Below are 17,904 nucleotides of genomic sequence, written 5' to 3' on the forward strand. Positions count from 1 at the left end.
ATTGCCAAACTATTGTCGTTACTTGATGCCTTCAAAGCACAGTGTTAGGGCATTGCATGTTATCTTTCTATATATTATATACAGGTAGGTATGATAAAGCAGGCAGGGCAGAGTAGAGGACCTGAAAAACACACGATTTATGGCCCCCATTTATCAAGCCTTGGAGAGTGCTAAATAGCACGGTGACCAGTACCAACCAATCAGCTCCTAACTTCCATGTCACATGCTGTATTTGAAAAATGACAGTTAGGAGCTGGTTGGCTGGTAGTTTATCACTGTGCAATTTATCACTCTCCAAAGCTTGATAAATCTGAGCCTTTTTTCTATTTGTAGCAAGATACAAACCAAGAGAAACTGAGCGTATTCCCCCCTCCAGTATTTTCCTGGCTCACTCGTAATAATAGAAATTTCTCATAGCTGCCTTTGCTCTTTTAGATTAAATAATTTGGGCAAACACACCCCTTTCAATTAGTAACCACTCACTATAACCTCCCGTCATATAGGTCTTGTCATAAGTAGGGCCACCGGTTATGCGTGTATTTTTCTTTTTATTGTGTATTTAACAAAACACTTAAAGCTTATCTGGTCTGCAGGACTTCTGAAGATTTAAAAAAAGAATAATCCTAACTATATGAGTCTTGTAATAGCCGAGGATATTATTACTCTCAGAAAATGATAAAGGACTGTGTATGTCTTAGGAGCTGTGTTCCATTTCACTACCAACTTGACAAATGATAAAAATTCTTTTGAGAGTCATTATTGCACTTCCCTGTAATATTCCGGCTTGGTGATGGATTACAGCATGCTACAACACATTTCAGTCAATAAGATAGAATCGAGCAGAGTCTCACCATTAAAGATGATTATATAAACGTATAGGCAGCTGAGTAGGTGTATTTAAAGCATTTGTTCTACATTTTCTGGGGTAGTCACAACGCTTTTTGCTATTGGAACATTTTGTTCCTGGGAATGTCCCTTGTTTTCAATGTTGACCTAATGCGCACATTTCCTGATAATCTGTATGATACAAGCTCTCAATAATATGTATCAATGTGAAGTAATAATAATTGGTAGAAATGCTATTTTAGTGAGTAAAGAGGTTATGATGGAGAGTTTGCGTGGTCTGTACCGCTAGGGCGACAGAGTAGGCCAGGTTTGGCTTAGAGCGTGGCCTACTAAGGTGTGGGACCCTCTGCAGAAGCTGGCCAACGCAGCTGGTCCCCACACAGGATGCGTGTGTATGTTGTAAAAGTATAGGGTGATTCAATGGGATGCATGTGTACGTGGCAGATGCAGTTAAAATATCTGCTGTCGACATCCCGGCGTTCAGGAGACCGGCACCAGAATTCCGACAGCTGGTGAAATATTGCCGGACGGAATCCTGACCTCTGCAGGGTATTCCCACTAGGTTGGTGGGTCCAGGCCACTGAGTGAGAGGGAATATAACCTGTGGCGAGTGAAGCGAGGCATCGGGTCTGAAGCGTGGCTGGCGCAGCGAGAACGCGAGGGCGCTCGCTGCCTCGCGGCCAGGATTCTGATAGACTGGATGCCGCTGTCGGTATACTCACAGCCGGCATCCCGTCTGTTGCTAAAACATACAGATTCCATATGTGGTATAAATTTAGGGTGATTCAATGGGATACATGTGTATGTGGTATAAGTATAGGGTGATTCAATGGGATACATGTGTACAGTATGTGGTATAATTTATGACTCTCCAAAGGTTGTGGAACAACATGTTCCAGTCTGCTCTGTCATGCTTTCCAGAATGCTCTGCCAGACTGTAGTGTGCTCTCCAGAATGCCCTGCCAGACTGTAGTGTGCTCTCCAGAATTCCCTGCCAGACTGTAGTGTGCTCTCCAGAATTCCCTGCCAGACTGCAGTGTGCTCTCCAGAATGCCCTGCCAGACTGTAGTGTGCTCTCCAGAATTCCCTGCCAGACTGTAGTGTGCTCTCTTGAATGCCCTGCCAGACTGTAGTGTGCTCTCCAGAATGCCCTGCCAGACTGTAGTGTGCTCTCCAGAATGCCCTGCCAGACTGTAGTGTGCTCTCCAGAATGCCGAGCTAGACTGTAGTGTGCTCTCCAGATTTCCCTGCCAGACTGTAGTGTGCTCTCCAGAATTCCCTGCCTGACTGTAGTGTGCTCTCCAGAATGCCCTGCCTGTCTAGTGTGCACTCCAGAATGCCCTGCCAGACTGTAATGTGCTCTCCAGAATTCCCTACCAGACTGTAGTGTGCTTTCCAGAATTCCCTGCCAGACTGTAGTGTGCTCTCCAGAATGCCCAGCCAGACTGTGGCTCTTCAAGTGCTGTTGTGGAACTAAAATATTCAGCATTCCCAGCTCACAACATCTGGCGAACCAAAAAGTTTTTACAGTATCTCTATTCTGGAATGTTTTTTTTTTTTTTTTTTGGGTACGCTGATAGTAAAATTTGTCTGTGTGTTTTGAGATCCCAGAAAAATGGTAAATCGATCACAGCTTCAAGAACACCAATGATCTACAATTAAGCACAGTACACACTGAAATTATATCGGCCTGATTTGACGCTTCCAGCTGAATCAGAACGACAAATCTGTAATATCGCTCAGTGTGTATGCCAGATTTGCCGGTGCCCGTGGTTGCTAGCGACATTGTCTGGTTGGCTCTGTTGCATGGCCAAACGAACGATAACGCTAGCCACCACGGCATGTGTAATGAAGGAAGGAGTGATATGTCTCTCCCACCTTCATTACATCGCTCAATGTGTAACCAGGATCCAATATGTCGACCCAACGCACCGACATATCAGCTGGGTACACATCGTCCCAGTATGTACCCGGCTTTAATGTTGACATGCTAAACTGTTATACCGGATGACTTATACAGAAAGTGTTGGCAGTCAAGAGGGGAGACAGGCATTGTAACTATAGTGTAACAAAAGGGGACGCTACAACTGCAGTTTCAGCTAATCAGGCTTTTGCCTGTCCAATTCATTGTGGTATATTAATCATTGTTCAGAGTTGCAACAAACAGCAGATTTTCAATGCAGCCCTTAAGTGTGCTCTCATTTTATTAATTATTCATTTCCATCTATCTAAACTTAGTGGGAACATTAAATACTTGTACAGAATTTTATATATATATATATATATTATAAATATTTTTTTTTTCACCATTGATTAATGTTTTTTATTCTTGATGTTACAGGAAAAGAAGCCCCTCAATATCTAGAGACCAGAATCGAAGGTACGATTCAAGGGAAGATATAGGAGAACATTCGCAGTATGTTACATCAGACAGCGCAATGCCTAGGTCACCGTCGGATTACTCTGAAGGGCGATCGCCGCGTGGGCCTCAGCTATATGACGATCCTGAGCATGGCGATTACAGGAGAAGTCGGCGGCGTTCTAATGAGTATTCAGTAGATGAGGAGGACATTCAGGACAGGGATGAGTATGAGCGGCAGAGAAGAGAGGAGGAGTATCAGGCAAGGTACAGAAGCGACCCTAATTTGGCTAGATATCCAGTTAAACCCCAACCCTATGAGGAGCAAATGCGAATTCATGCAGAGGTATCCAGGGCTCGTCATGAAAGAAGACATAGCGACGTATCTTTAGCTCACACCGAGTTAGAAGAGTCACGTATGTCCATGTTGAGGCTAGACCGGCCGTCAAGGCAGAGGTCTGCTTCTGAGCGTAGAGCGGCCATGGAAAGCCAGCGCTCATTTTCTATAGAAAGAACTAGAGATGTGCAGGGGCCAAGTCCTAATCGGCAAAGGAACTCAAATCACAGCCCTCCAACGCCTAGAAGGAGCCCCATTCCTAGTGACAGGCCCGATTTGAGGCGTACAGATTCTTTAAGGAAGCAGCACCACTTGGATCCAAGTTCTGCAGTGAGGAAAACCAAAAGGGAAAAAATGGAAACTATGCTAAGGAACGATTCACTTAGTTCAGACCAGTCTGAATCGGTCCGACCACCACCGCCCAAGCCTCATAAAACAAAAAAAGGAGGTAAAACGCGTCAGATTTCATTGAGTAGTTCGGAAGAAGAGTTGGCATCTACACCGGAGTACACAAGCTGTGACGATGTTGAGATTGAAAGTGAAAGTGTGAGTGAAAAAGGTAAGACTCTTATCATGAGACATATCACATTGGTTCATCATTTTGTCTACATTGCCTGATTTACCCTGTCTAACCCTAAACTGCTGTGGTTCCAACGTATTTAAAATGTTGTTTTATGTGTCTGTACATGATGTTTTCTGATTTTTATCATATTCATGATGCAAAGCTGTAACATACTGTACATGGACCCAGTCCAGCGTATAGATTGGCGGGCAGAACCAGATAGCAGCCGGATATACTAAGTTCCAAAGTTCTGAAAGGTATCAAGGTGGTCATTCCGAGTTGTTCGCTAGCTGCATTCATTCGCTGTGCAGTGATGAGGCTAAAAAAACAGCACTTCTGCGCATGCGTATGCGGCGCAATGCTCACGCGCGACGTACTATTACAACAAACGATGTAGTTTCACACAGGGTCTAGCGAAGCTTTTCAGTCGCACTGCTGGCCGCAGAGTAATTGACATGAAGTGGGCGTTTCTGGGTGTCAACTGACCGTTTTCAGGGAGTGATCGTGAAAACGCAGGCGTGCTAGAAAAAACGCAGGCGTGGCTGGGCGAACGCAGGGCGTATTTGTGACGTCAAAACAGGAACTGAACAGTCTGAAGTGATCGCAAGCGCTGAGTAGGTTTTGAGCTACTCTAAAACTGCACAAAAAAACTTTGTCGCCGCTCTGCGATCCTTTCGTTCGCATTTCTGCTAAGCTAAAATACATTCCCGTTGGGAGGCGGCATAACGTTTGCACGGCTGCTAAAAACTGCTAGCGAGCGAACAACTCGGAATGACCACCCATGTTCCTACTGACATAGGGAAAATTCTGCACTGATTGTCTTTGCTTGGGAACTATATTTATAGTTGGGTATCAAAGCCACAATATTGCCTGTATACCTCTGAGTATTGTCAGGATCTTAAATAATTTGTAGTCTGCTGTGTTGAAAAATAATGTTGTTTTTTTTCTCCAGAATACAGAAGGAACACAGGGCAGAGTGTGGTTCATGAAGTGAGCAACCACCAGCTCTGTTGTATCTCTGGTGCCTTGGTGGGGTTATGCCTATACTAGGTGCAATGGTGGGGTCACTTATATAGAAGGTGCAACTGGTGCGCCATATTGATGTTTGCCCAAAAGATCTGTGTTCCATCTGTAAATGTTTTATTTTAGTTTACAGTAACATTTATACTGTTCCATAGTTGTGAAAATGATGACTATTTTTTTGCAGCCAACTTACTTTTTTTAATGCATTTACGTTCAGCTTAACGCTTTTTTTTTTTATCCTAGGAAAGCTCCTTCTTTCTACACATCTTTTTATTAATAGTAAAACTTTGTATTAATGTTACAACTGCCTAAAATCGTTGATGTTTATAAAACTCTGACGTTAAAGCATGTTGCAGGTACTCGTGCTGAAAACTAAAAGTTTGCTTATTTGTGTCTTAAATTGTATATGTAACATATTTATAGTCAATGTTTGGTACCCAAGTTATTGTTCCGTGCTTAACTGATGTGCCAATAACTGCCTGTCCTTACAGCGGAGACAGTTACCATGGAGGTTATTATCATCGTAGCGTTTATATATAAGGTGCCGCAGGTATTGCCGTTCTGGATAGATTCTGTTTCAGCAGCCGGAGTCCATTATTAACCAATATCTGTTCCGTACAGAGGGGGTCATTCAGAGTTGGTCGCTAGCTGCCGTTGTTCGCAGCGCAGCGATCAGGCTAAAAATCGGCATTTCTGCGCATGCGTATGCTCCACAATGCGCACGCGCGACGTACTGGTACAAAGCCCGTTGTGGTTGTGCACAGGTTCTAGCGAAGTTTTCAGTCGCACTGGGGGCCGCAAGAAGATTGACAGGAAAGAGGCGTTTCTGGGGTGTCAACTGACCGTTTTCAGGGAGTGTATGCAAAAACGCAGGCGTGTCTGAAAAAACACAGGCGTGGCTGGGCGTTCGCTGGGCGGGTGTATGACGTCAAATTCGGACACGAATAGGCTGAAGTGATCGCAAGCGCTGAGTAGGTTCAGAGCTACTCAGAAACTGCACAAACTGTTTTTGCAGAGCTCGGCTGCACAAGCGTTCACACTTCTGCTAAGCTAAAATACACTCCCCAGTGGGCGGCGACATAGCGTCAGCACGGCTGCTAAAAGTAGCTAGCGAGCGATCAACTCAGAATGACCACCAAAGTGCAATAGAGAGAATCAGAAGAGGGACACTGGGCAGACCTCTAAGAACAAATAAGGCAATAATCCTAATTGTGTTACATTTCACTCGGGAAAGTGTTCAATATGGATTTCATATTAGGCAAGAGCTTGAAATACATATTTACTCCAAGCTGGGTTTTATACGGTGGTATATATGGTAACATTTTGCCAGTATTTAAAGGAGCTCAGGCCCAGATTTATCAAGCCTTGGAGAGTGATAAATTGCACGGTGATAGAGGACCAACCAATCAGCTCCTGTCATTTTTCAAACACAGCCTGTAGCATGGCAGTTAGGAGATGGTTGGTTGGTACTTTATCACCGTGCAATTTATCACTCTCCAAGGCTTGATAAATCTGGGCTTTAGTGTTGCCATCGACTTTTATTTATATTTATTTAACTCCTAGCTTCACGGATTTTAAAAACAAAAAATAGTTTTACAATGAGAAACCCTGATCTTTATAATGGTACCATATATTCCTCCTGATGGGCCCTACACATTAGGCGATTTCTCTGAACAATATGAATGTTCTCGTTCTTGCTGCACTCGCCCCTCCCCGTCGGGATCCCGGCGTCGGTATGCTGCCGGGATCCCGGCATCGGTAAGCTGACCGGCGGTCTCCTGACCGGCGGTCAGCCATACTACACCCGTTTGCACTGCTATGGAGCCGGGAGACGGGGGGGGGGGGGGGGGGGGGGGGAATGAAGAAACTTCACTCCCCCCGTCACCTCCCCCCCCGCCGCCGGGTCGTCCATCTGCCGTATCGGCTGTCAGGCAGCTCGGCGACGGGTCGCCGAATGTTTAGGGCCCATTAGTTAGTTTAGACCAGATAAACTGTGTCCAAAGCAGGTGGACCTCTTTTCAGAATGAAATGTCAGGCATTTGACAGATTGGCGTTCAGATGTGTTGCTATTATGGGTGCATCATTCATATATAATTCACCAATTTCATAATATTTTTTTTCTTTATTGCAAAGCAATATCCACTTCTTGCTAAGTGTCTCAATTTGCACCAAAGGCTTATAGAACACGATGGTGGTGAGAAGTGTGCAGCGTAAGGGGTACATTTACTAAAGATCGATTTCAAAATCGATCAACATCGAGACAAAATTGACCACAGTATTTCTATTCCAAATAGATAATTTACTAACAATCGATTTTTGGTTCCATTGGGAATTCGATGGTCCATTGGTTTCTATATGAAGTTCTAAATGTGTTTTAGTCACCCGCAATAGAAACCAAAATCGACCAAATTATACAGAAGCATTCCTATTGGCCAAAACATGTCACATGCACTATACAAACACATTCATTACGCTAATTTGCATATTGAGAGTTTTTAAAAATCATTGTGCCTTTAAATGCCTGATTTATGCAGCCAGAGTGCCCCACTGGCTTCTTTCCCATGTTTTTACCGTCATATTGAGCATACCTCCCAACTGTTTCGATTTCAGCGGGACAGTCCCGCTATTCAGACACTGTCCCGCTGTCATTCCCGCGGGTCGCAGTGTCCCACGGGCGGGGGGGGTGTCAGTTGGGAGAACCAGTGATCCCCGCTGCTCTGCTTGGCAAAGCAGCCAGTGATCACTGAATAGATGCCGTGCCATCTGAACAGTGCGGGGAGGAGAGGAAGGGGCACGCCCCCAAAACATAAAAAGGGGATCGTAGTGTGCTGCCCCGCCCCTTCTCACGAAGCTCTGCCCCTTTTATCAATGCCCCACCCCTTTTCTGGCCACGCCTTAGGAACGGCATGTTCCACATTATACATTTCAAAAGTTGGGAGGCATGTATTGAGGTTTCAGGCAGTTCGACGTGGGTTAAAATCAAATAGAACGGTTTCTGATGGTTCTATTTGAAATGGTGATTTTTGGTTGATATTTGATCAATTTTACAAAATGACTTGTTAAATCTCTCATTTACATAGTACACACCATAAAACGTTGACATTTTTGGTTGTTCTATTTTGGTTAACTGTTTTTTTTTGTTGATTTTGCCTATTTCGTAAATCAACAAGCAAAATTGACCCAAAAATCAATAAAAAATCAGTGGAAAACACAAAATCGACCTTTAATAAATATACCCCTACGAGTCGTAAGTACAGAGTATCAGCGCATCTTTTACGCAGCATTAGCAAAAAAAAATACATTCATTTGTGAACAAGATTTTGGAGCTTGGAATTGTTGGCTGCTTATTAGGTGGAGCTAATTATTTCACTTCTGTGAGGAGACCTGAGGACTGAGGGCCTAATTCAGACCTGATCGATGTTGTGGGAAATCGTATAGCGGCCGATTATCGAATGACTGCACATGCGTATGGATCGAAATGCGCACGAGCGACACCAAATTGCGAAAGAATCGTGCGAAAATTTTGTTAACAAGGTGATTGACAGGAAGAGGACGTTTGTGGGTGGTAACTGGCCATTTTCTGGGAGTGTCAGGAAATACGCAGGCGTGTCCAAGCGTTGTCAGGGAGGGTGTGTGACGTCAGTTCCGGCCCCGATCAGCCTGTTTGTATCACACTGTAGGAGTAAGTTCTGGGCTGTGCAAAGACTGCACAGACTGGAAAAATCAGTAGATGGAGAGTGAGTTGCGAACGGCTTTGCAGATGTCCGCTGTCTGGCGAAGTTTTTGCACGGCGTACGCATGCATTCGCACACTTGCATGAGGCGGGTTTTCACTCTCTATGGGCGGCGTCTATCTGATCGCAGACCTCTGCAGAATCGCTGAGGAGCGATCAGGTCTGAATTAGGCCCTGAGTATGAGATACACCAACAGAGATGGGTCTGGGACTCAGGGTCGACAACAAAAAGGTCGACACACCTTAGGTCGACGCCAGTTGGTCGACACACCTTAGGTCGACATGGACAAAATGTCGACAGGAACAAGGTCGACATGGAAAAGGGTCGACATGAGTTTTTTATGTTTTTTTGGTGTCGTTTTCTTCGTAGAGTGACCGGGATCCCAAATTAGTGCACCGCGTCCCCTCGCATGGCTCGCTTTGCTCGCCATGCTTCGGGCATGGTGCCTTCGCTCCGCTACCGCTTCGCTCGGCACACTTTACCGTTCCAATCGTAGTCCACGTGGATCGTTAAGTATGAAAAGGTTCCAAAAAAGGAAAAAATTGTGAAAAACTCATGTCGACCTTTTTCCATGTCGACCTTGTTCCTGTCGACCTTTTGCCCATGTCGACCTAAGGTGTGTCGACCAATTGGCGGCGACCTAAGGTGTGTCGACCTTTTTGTTGTCGACCTGGAGTCCGTATACCACAGAGATTGTAAAGTATCTGTGTAAGTACAGTCATTGTAGAAAGTAATATCTATGTTAGCTTACAGTGAGTATTCTATGCTATGATACCATATATTGTGACATATAATTGAATTCTTAATGGAAACAAATCAATGTTTGTATTAGCTTGGATTCGTTAACATTCAAGGCGGGATGTACTAAGGGAAAAATGCGGTAAAACCCCCGTTTTCAGGGGTTTTACCGCATTTTCAAATGTACTAAGACCCGGCCGCCGATTTGGCGATACCCTGTAGAAGCCTATGGGCTTCTTACCGCTGGCCGCCACAACCCGCACCACCTCCGCCACCCCCCACCGCAGATGCCCCCCCCCACCAACCCCGGCATACCTTCCTCCAGGCAGCCTGGACCCGGAAGGTAAACTCCTCCTCCCCTTAGCAACGCAACCGGAGGTCCTTCTGGGTGCAGGGGGGAGGAGGAGGCGCCGGGGATAGCCTGCTGGCTTGTTCCCGGCAGCTCAGGAGAAGGAGAGCCCAGGGAGGTGACGGAGACCCCCGCACACCACCTTACAGGTATCGCAGGGGGCCTCCGTCACCGCATTGCAATGTTGATCGCATCCCACCCTCAATATTATAAGTACAAAACAGGGTTGCAGTGATTATGATCGTGTAGTGTGTGTGTGTGTGTGTGTGTTTATAGAAAATGTTGTATGTAACCTTGTAATTTCATAGTTCATGCTAACTAATGTCATTTAACAATGTTTGTGCCCTGTGAAACCCATTCAGAGCTACAGGTAGAAGCAAATCCAAAAAAAAGACTCATCTGCACCTTGGTATAAACTAAGTTAGAGATATAGGAGTAACTTTACTATGTCAATTCCAAACGGAATGTGGTCGATAGCGGTTTAGGGTTTAAAATAACAGTATTTATGGTTCTGTCACTTTAAATCTGCCGACGATGCCCATTGGCTCTGAAAGCCCTACCCCACCGGCAAACCAGTGAGAATCCGGCTGCGTTTCAAACACTGACCTGACCGCTAGGATCTGTGCAGGCTTTTATGTTTAAAAATGGGAATAAATTACAACATTTTGTTGTTGTTTTTTTAAATGGTGCAGAGTTATCCCCAAATTACTAACCAACCCCCACCAAATTAATAACCAAGCCTAGACCTCTTAGCCCGACTGGTATTGAAATAAAGCTGGGAAAAACACCATTACAGTAGGCTGAACTAGTCAGGGCTAGCGACACTATAGCATGGAGACATGCAAGGTGGGGTCCCCCTGCCATACGGTCAACCAGCCCTGGACTGGTGAGCCCGGGCTTAAATCCTGAGGACAGTGTGGACTGCCCAGATATGTGGTCCCCTCCTCCCTAAGGACAGCTCTGGGTGCAGAGGTAATTATTATTAATAGTAATATTAACACTGTTAAAATACTGGTCCCAGCAAGGCTGCCAGGGCATGTTGCCACTCAGAGAACCACAATTTCCACCATGTCTATGCATCAAATGCCCACTTGACCTGTAATTCACTTGTAAAAAAAATATTAAAACAAAGACAGTACACACACACACACACACACACACACACACACACACACACACACACACACACACACACACACACACACACACACACACACACACACACACACACACACCGAATGTGTTAAAAAAGCCCACAGCCCCCACACCCCTCATTTACCGTTTTATTACTCACAAATCCTTGGAAACAGATCCTCTTTGGTCCATGTAGGTTCCACGATCTAGGCAACACAAAAAACAACAACAATACTGCTCCCCTAGGAGCCTCGGCGCGACTGAGAGTCACTCACGAACACTCTCCATAGGAATGAATGGGGCCAAACTGATTGGTCAGAGCTTGGACATGGCACACTTTCACCAATCAGGGCTTCTTGTCCTTAGATAGGGGGAATGCCATTTTCTCTGACGTCCTAGTGGATGCTGGGACTCCGTAAGGACCATGGGGAATAGCGGCTCCGCAGGAGACAGGGCACAAAATAAAAGCTTAAGGATCAGGTGGTGTGCACTGGCTCCTCCCCCTATGACCCTCCTCCAAGCCTCAGTTAGATTTTTGTGCCCGGCCGAGAAGGGTGCAATCTAGGTGGCTCTCCTGAGCTGCTTAGAATAAAAGTTTAGTTTAGGTTTTTTTATTTTCAGTGAGTCCTGCTGGCAACAGGCTCACTGCATCGTGGGACTAAGGGGAGAAGAAACGGACTCACCTGAGTGCAGAGTGGATCGGGTTTCTTAGGCTACTGGACATTAGCTCCAGAGGGACGATCACAGGTTCAGCCTGGATGGGTCACCGGAGCCGCGCCGCCGTCCCCCTTACAGAGCCAGAAGAGACGAAGAGGTCCGGTGAAATCGGCGGCAGAAGACATCCTGTCTTCAGACTAAGGTAGCGCACAGCACCGCAGCTGTGCGCCATTGCTCTCAGCACACTTCACACTCCGGTCACTGAGGGTGCAGGGCGCTGGGGGGGAGCGCCCTGAGACGCAATATAACAGTATATACCTTAGGTGGCAAAAAGAATACATCACATATAGCTCCTGGGCTATATGGATGTATTTTAACCCCTGCCATTTTTACACAAAAAAGCGGGAGATAAGGACGTCGTGAAGGGGCGGAGCCTATCTCCTCAGCACACAAGCGCCATTTTCCCTCACAGCTCCGCTGGAAGGACGGCTCCCTGACTCTCCCCTGCAGTCCTGCTTCAGAATCAGGGTAAAAAAGAGAAGGGGGGGCATTTTTGGCAGCAAATAACGATAATAACAGCAGCTATAAGGGAATAACACTTATATAAGGTTATCCCTGTATATATATATAGCGCTGGGTGTGTGCTGGCAGACTCTCCCTCTGTCTCTCCAAAGGGCTAAGTGGGGTCCTGTCCTCTATCAGAGCATTCCCGGTGTGTGTGCTGTGTGTCGGTACGCGTGTGTCGACATGTATGAGGAGGAAAATGATGTGGAGGCGGAGCAGTTGCCTGTGTTGGTGATGTCACCCCCTAGGGAGTCGACACCTGACTGGATGATTGTATTTAAACAATTAAGTGATAATGTCAGCAATTTGCAAAAAACTGTTGACGACATGAGACAGCCGGCAAATCAATTAGTGCCTGTCCAGGCGTCTCAGACACCGTCAGGGGCGCTAAAACGCCCGTTACCTCAGTGGGTCGACACAGACCCTGACACAGATACTGAGTCTAGTGTCGACGGTGACGAGACAAACGTAATGTCCAGTAGGGCCACACGTTACATGATCACGGCAATGAAAGAGGCATTGAACCTTTCTGACACTACAAGTACCACAAAGAAGAGTATTATGTGGGGTGTGAAAAAACTACCAATAGTTTTTCCTGAGTCAGAGGAAATAAATGAGGTGTGTGATAAAGCGTGGGTTTCCCCCGATAAAAAACAGCTAATTTCTAAAAAAATTATTAGCATTATATCCCTTCCCGCCAGAGGTTAGGGCGCGTTGGGAAACACCCCCTAGGGTAGATAAGGCGCTCACACGTTTATCTAAACAAGTAGCGTTACCGTCTCCTGATACGGCCACCCTCAAAGAACCAGCTGATAGAAGGCTGGAAAATATCCTAAAAAGTATATACACACATACTGGTGTTATACTGCGACCAGCAATCGCCTCAGCCTGGATGTGCAGTGCTGGAGTCGCATGGTCGGATTCCCTGACTGAGAATATTGATACCCTGGATAGGGACAATATTTTGTTAGCTATAGAACATTTAAAGGATGCATTACTATATATGCGTGATGCACAGAGGGATATTTGCACCCTGGCATCAAGAGTAAGTGCTATGTCCATCTCTGCCAGAAGAGCGTTATGGACGCGACAGTGGTCAGGGGATGCGGATTCCAAACGGCACATGGAAGTATTGCCGTATAAAGGGGAGGAGTTATTTGGGGCTGGTCTATCGGACCTGGTGGCCACGGCAACGGCTGGAAAATCCACCTTTTTACCCCAGGTCACTTCACATCAGCAGAAAAAGACACCGTCTTTTCAAACTCAGTCCTTTCGTTCCCATAAGTACAAGCGAGCAAAAGGCCACTCCTTTCTGCCCCGGGGCAGAGGAAGAGGAAAAAGACTGCACCATGCAGCCGCTTCCCAGGAGCAGAAGCCCTCCCCTGCTTCTGCCAAGTCTTCAGCATGACGCTGGGGCTTTACAAGCAGACTCAGATATGGTGGGGGCCCGTCTCAAGAATTTCAACGCGCAGTGGGCTCACTCGCAAGTGGATCCCTGGATTCTACAGGTAGTATCGCAGGGGTACAAACTGGAATTCGAGGCGTTTCCCCCTCGTCGGTTCCTGAAGTCTGCTTTACCAAAGTCTCCCTCCGACAGGGAGGCAGTTTTGGAAGCCATTCACAAGCTGTATTCCCAGCAGGTGATAATCAAGGTACCCCTCCTGCAACAAGGAAAGGGGTATTATTCCACGCTGTTTGTGGTACCGAAGCCGGACGGCTCGGTGAGACCAATTTTAAATCTGAAATCCTTGAACACTTACATAAAAAGGTTCAAATTCAAGATGGAGTCACTCAGAGCAGTGATAGCGAACCTGGAAGAAGGGGACTATATGGTGTCTCTGGACATCAAAGATGCTTATCTCCACGTCCCAATATACCCTTCTCACCAAGGGTACCTCAGGTTTGTAGTACAAAACTGTCATTATCAGTTTCAGACGCTGCCGTTTGGATTGTCCACGGCACCTCGGGTCTTTACCAAGGTAATGGCCGAAATGATGATTCTTCTACGAAGAAAAGGCATTTTAATTATCCCTTACTTGGACGATCTCCTGATAAGGGCAAGATCCAGGGAACAGTTAGAAGTCGGAGTAGCACTATCTCAGGTAGTGTTACGTCAGCACGGGTGGATTCTAAATATTCCAAAATCGCAGCTGATTCCAACGACACGTCTACTGTTCCTAGGAATGATTCTGGACACAGTCCAGAAGAAGGTGTTTCTCCCGGAGGAGAAGGCCAGGGAGTTATCCGAGCTAGTCAGGAACCTCCTAAAACCAGGCCAGGTCTCAGTGCATCAGTGCACGAGGGTCCTGGGAAAAATGGTGGCTTCTTACGAAGCGATTCCATTCGGAAGATTCCATGCAAGAACGTTTCAGTGGGATCTACTGGACAAATGGTCCGGATCGCATCTGCAGATGCATCAGCGGATAACCCTGTCGCCAAGGACAAGGGTGTCTCTCCTGTGGTGGCTGCAGAGTGCTCATCTACTAGAGGGCCGCAGATTTGGCATTCAGGATTGGATCCTGGTAACCACGGATGCCAGCCTGAGAGGCTGGGGAGCAGTCACACAGGGAAGGAATTTCCAGGGCTTGTGGTCAAGCATGGAAACATCTCTTCATATAAACATTCTGGAACTAAGGGCCATTTACAATGCCCTAAGTCAAGCAAAACCTCTGCTTCAGGGTCAGGCGGTGTTGATCCAATCGGACAACATCACGTCAGTCGCCCACGTAAACAGACAGGGCGGCACGAGAAGCAGGAGGGCAATGGCAGAAGCTGCAAGGATTCTTCGCTGGGCGGAAAATCATGTGATAGCACTGTCAGCAGTGTTCATTCCGGGAGTGGACAACTGGGAAGCAGACTTCCTCAGCAGACACGACCTTCACCCGGGAGAGTGGGGACTTCACCCAGAAGTCTTCCACCTGATTGTAAACCGTTGGGAAAAACCAAAGGTGGACATGATGGCGTCACGTCTAAACAAAAAACTGGACAGATATTGCGCCAGGTCAAGGGACCCTCAGGCAATAGCAGTGGACGCTCTGGTAACGCCGTGGGTGTACCAGTCAGTGTATGTGTTCCCTCCTCTGCCTCTCATACCAAAAGTACTGAGAATCATAAGAAGGAGAGGAGTAAGAACTATACTCGTGGTTCCGGATTGGCCAAGAAGGACTTGGTACCCGGAACTTCAAGAGATGCTCACGGACGAACCGTGGCCTCTACCTCTAAGAAAGGACCTGCTACTGCAGGGGCCTTGTCTGTTCCAAGACTTACCGCGGCTGCGTTTGACGGCATGGCGGTTGAACGCCGGATCCTGAGGGAAAAAGGCATTCCAGAAGAAGTCATCCCTACTCTGGTCAAAGCCAGGAAGGACGTAACCGCAAAACATTATCACCGCATTTGGCGTAAATATGTTGCGTGGTGTGAGGCCAAGAAGGCCCCTACAGAGGAATTTCAACTGGGTCGTTTCCTTCATTTCCTGCAAACAGGACTGTCTATGGGCCTAAAATTAGGGTCCATTAAGGTTCAAATTTCGGCCCTGTCGATTTTCTTCCAGAAAGAACTGGCTTCAGTACCTGAAGTTCAGACATTTGTAAAAGGGGTGCTGCACATACAGCCTCCTTTTGTGCCTCCAGTGGCACCTTGGGATCTCAATGTGGTGTTGAGTTTTCTAAAGTCACATTGGTTTGAACCACTTTCCACTGTGGACTTAAAATATCTCACATGGAAGGTGTCGATGCTGTTAGCCTTGGCTTCAGCCAGGCGTGTGTCAGAATTGGCGGCTTTATCATATAAAAGCCCTTACTTAATTTTTCATTCTGACAGGGCGGAATTGAGGACTCGTCCTCAATTTCTACCTAAGGTGGTTTCTGCATTTCACATGAACCAACCTATTGTGGTACCTGCGGCTACCAGGGACTTAGAGGACTCTAAGTTGCTTGACGTTGTCAGGGCCTTGAAAATATATGTTTCCAGGACGGCTGGAGTCAGAAAATCTGACTCGCTGTTTATCCTGTATGCACCCAACAAGCTGGGTGCTCCTGCTTCTAAGCAGACGATTGCTCGTTTGATTTGTAGTACAATTCAGCTTGCACATTCTGTGGCAGGATTGCCACAGCCAAAATCAGTAAAAGCCCATTCCACAAGGAAAGTGGGCTCATCTTGGGCGGCTGCCCGAGGGGTCTCGGCTTTACAACTTTGCCGAGCAGCTACTTGGTCAGGGGCAAACACGTTTGCTAAATTCTACAAATTTGATACCCTGGCTGAGGAGGACCTGGAGTTCTCTCATTCGGTGCTGCAGAGTCATCCGCACTCTCCCGCCCGTTTGGGAGCTTTGGTATAATCCCCATGGTCCTTACGGAGTCCCAGCATCCACTAGGACGTCAGAGAAAATAAGATTTTACTTACCGATAAATCTATTTCTCGTAGTCCGTAGTGGATGCTGGGCGCCCATCCCTAGTGCGGATTATCTGCAATACTTGTATATAGTTATTGTTACAAAAATTCGGGTTATTATTGTTGTGAGCCATCTTTTCAGAGGCTCCTTTGCGTTTATCATACTGTTAGCTGGGTTCAGATCACAAGTTGTACGGTGTGATTGGTGTGGCTGGTATGAGTCTTACCCGGGATTCAATATCCTTCCTTATTATGTACGCTCGTCCGGGCACAGTATCCTAACTGAGGCTTGGAGGAGGGTCATAGGGGGAGGAGCCAGTGCACACCACCTGATCCTTAAGCTTTTATTTTGTGCCCTGTCTCCTGCGGAGCCGCTATTCCCCATGGTCCTTACGGAGTCCCAGCATCCACTACGGACTACGAGAAATAGATTTATCGGTAAGTAAAATCTTATTTTTTTGTTTGGGTACCCACTTCCTTGGGGACTCAATCCAGGGCTGACCAGGCCTGCAATCTTGTTATTTCCCCTTATATTTCAATACCAGCCTAGGCTAAAATGCCTAGTGCTGGTTATTTTTTTTTTAAATTGTTTTTGGGGAAGGGCTGGGGGGACAATACATTTTTCCCCGCAATTTCTGTGAATTTACGCTTTTTTTTTTTACATAATTGCATGCACATATCCTGTTGATCTGTGCAGTGCTGTCTACAAACTCACCTATCAGTAGCTAGTCTATTATTTGGGGGGTTTCCCTGAGTGTGGTATAAAAGGTAAACAATAAAAGGTCGACGTTGTCTAGGTTGACCCCATAAGGTGGTTAACATGTGAAAAAGTCGACATATGATATGGTTGACATAAGATTTTTTTATGATTTTTTTTTTTTTTGTGTGTCAAATTTTACCTTTAAGCACATGGAACCACAGGTGTACCCGCATTCCCTCACATGGCTCGCTTTTCTTACTGTTCCCAATTCTAGCCAATGTGGATGGTAAAGTAGAAAAAGTCTAAAATTGAAATTAAAATGTGAAAAACATGTTGACAATACGCTCTGTCGACCAATGGTGGTCGACCTGTCGACTGTAGTCCTAAAGACTGGATACCGCTTCCCATCGTTTTTTCTTCTGTTTCTAAAGCTGACACTCAGTAAATCCCGGGGTTTCCATACTTCTAAAGTAAAACACATTGGGAATACAATGTTTGGTTGTGTCCTAAAA

General features: G+C 46.3%; 1 protein-coding gene across 47 annotated transcripts in view; it reads left to right on the forward strand.

The window, feature by feature from the left end:
- The window catches only part of RIMS2 (regulating synaptic membrane exocytosis 2), a 995,106-nt gene that overhangs the window by 526,611 nt on the left and 450,591 nt on the right, over nucleotides 1–17,904 (forward strand). For all 47 annotated transcript variants that reach the window (XM_063924252.1, XM_063924259.1, XM_063924274.1 and 44 more), the window contains one exon: nucleotides 3,188–4,101. In XM_063924252.1, coding sequence (XP_063780322.1) covers nucleotides 3,188–4,101 — 914 coding nt within the window. The remainder of the gene's footprint in view (nucleotides 1–3,187; nucleotides 4,102–17,904) is intronic.

This window comes from Pseudophryne corroboree, chromosome 5, assembly GCF_028390025.1.
Source record: "Pseudophryne corroboree isolate aPseCor3 chromosome 5, aPseCor3.hap2, whole genome shotgun sequence".
NCBI classification, from domain to species: domain Eukaryota; kingdom Metazoa; phylum Chordata; class Amphibia; order Anura; family Myobatrachidae; genus Pseudophryne; species Pseudophryne corroboree.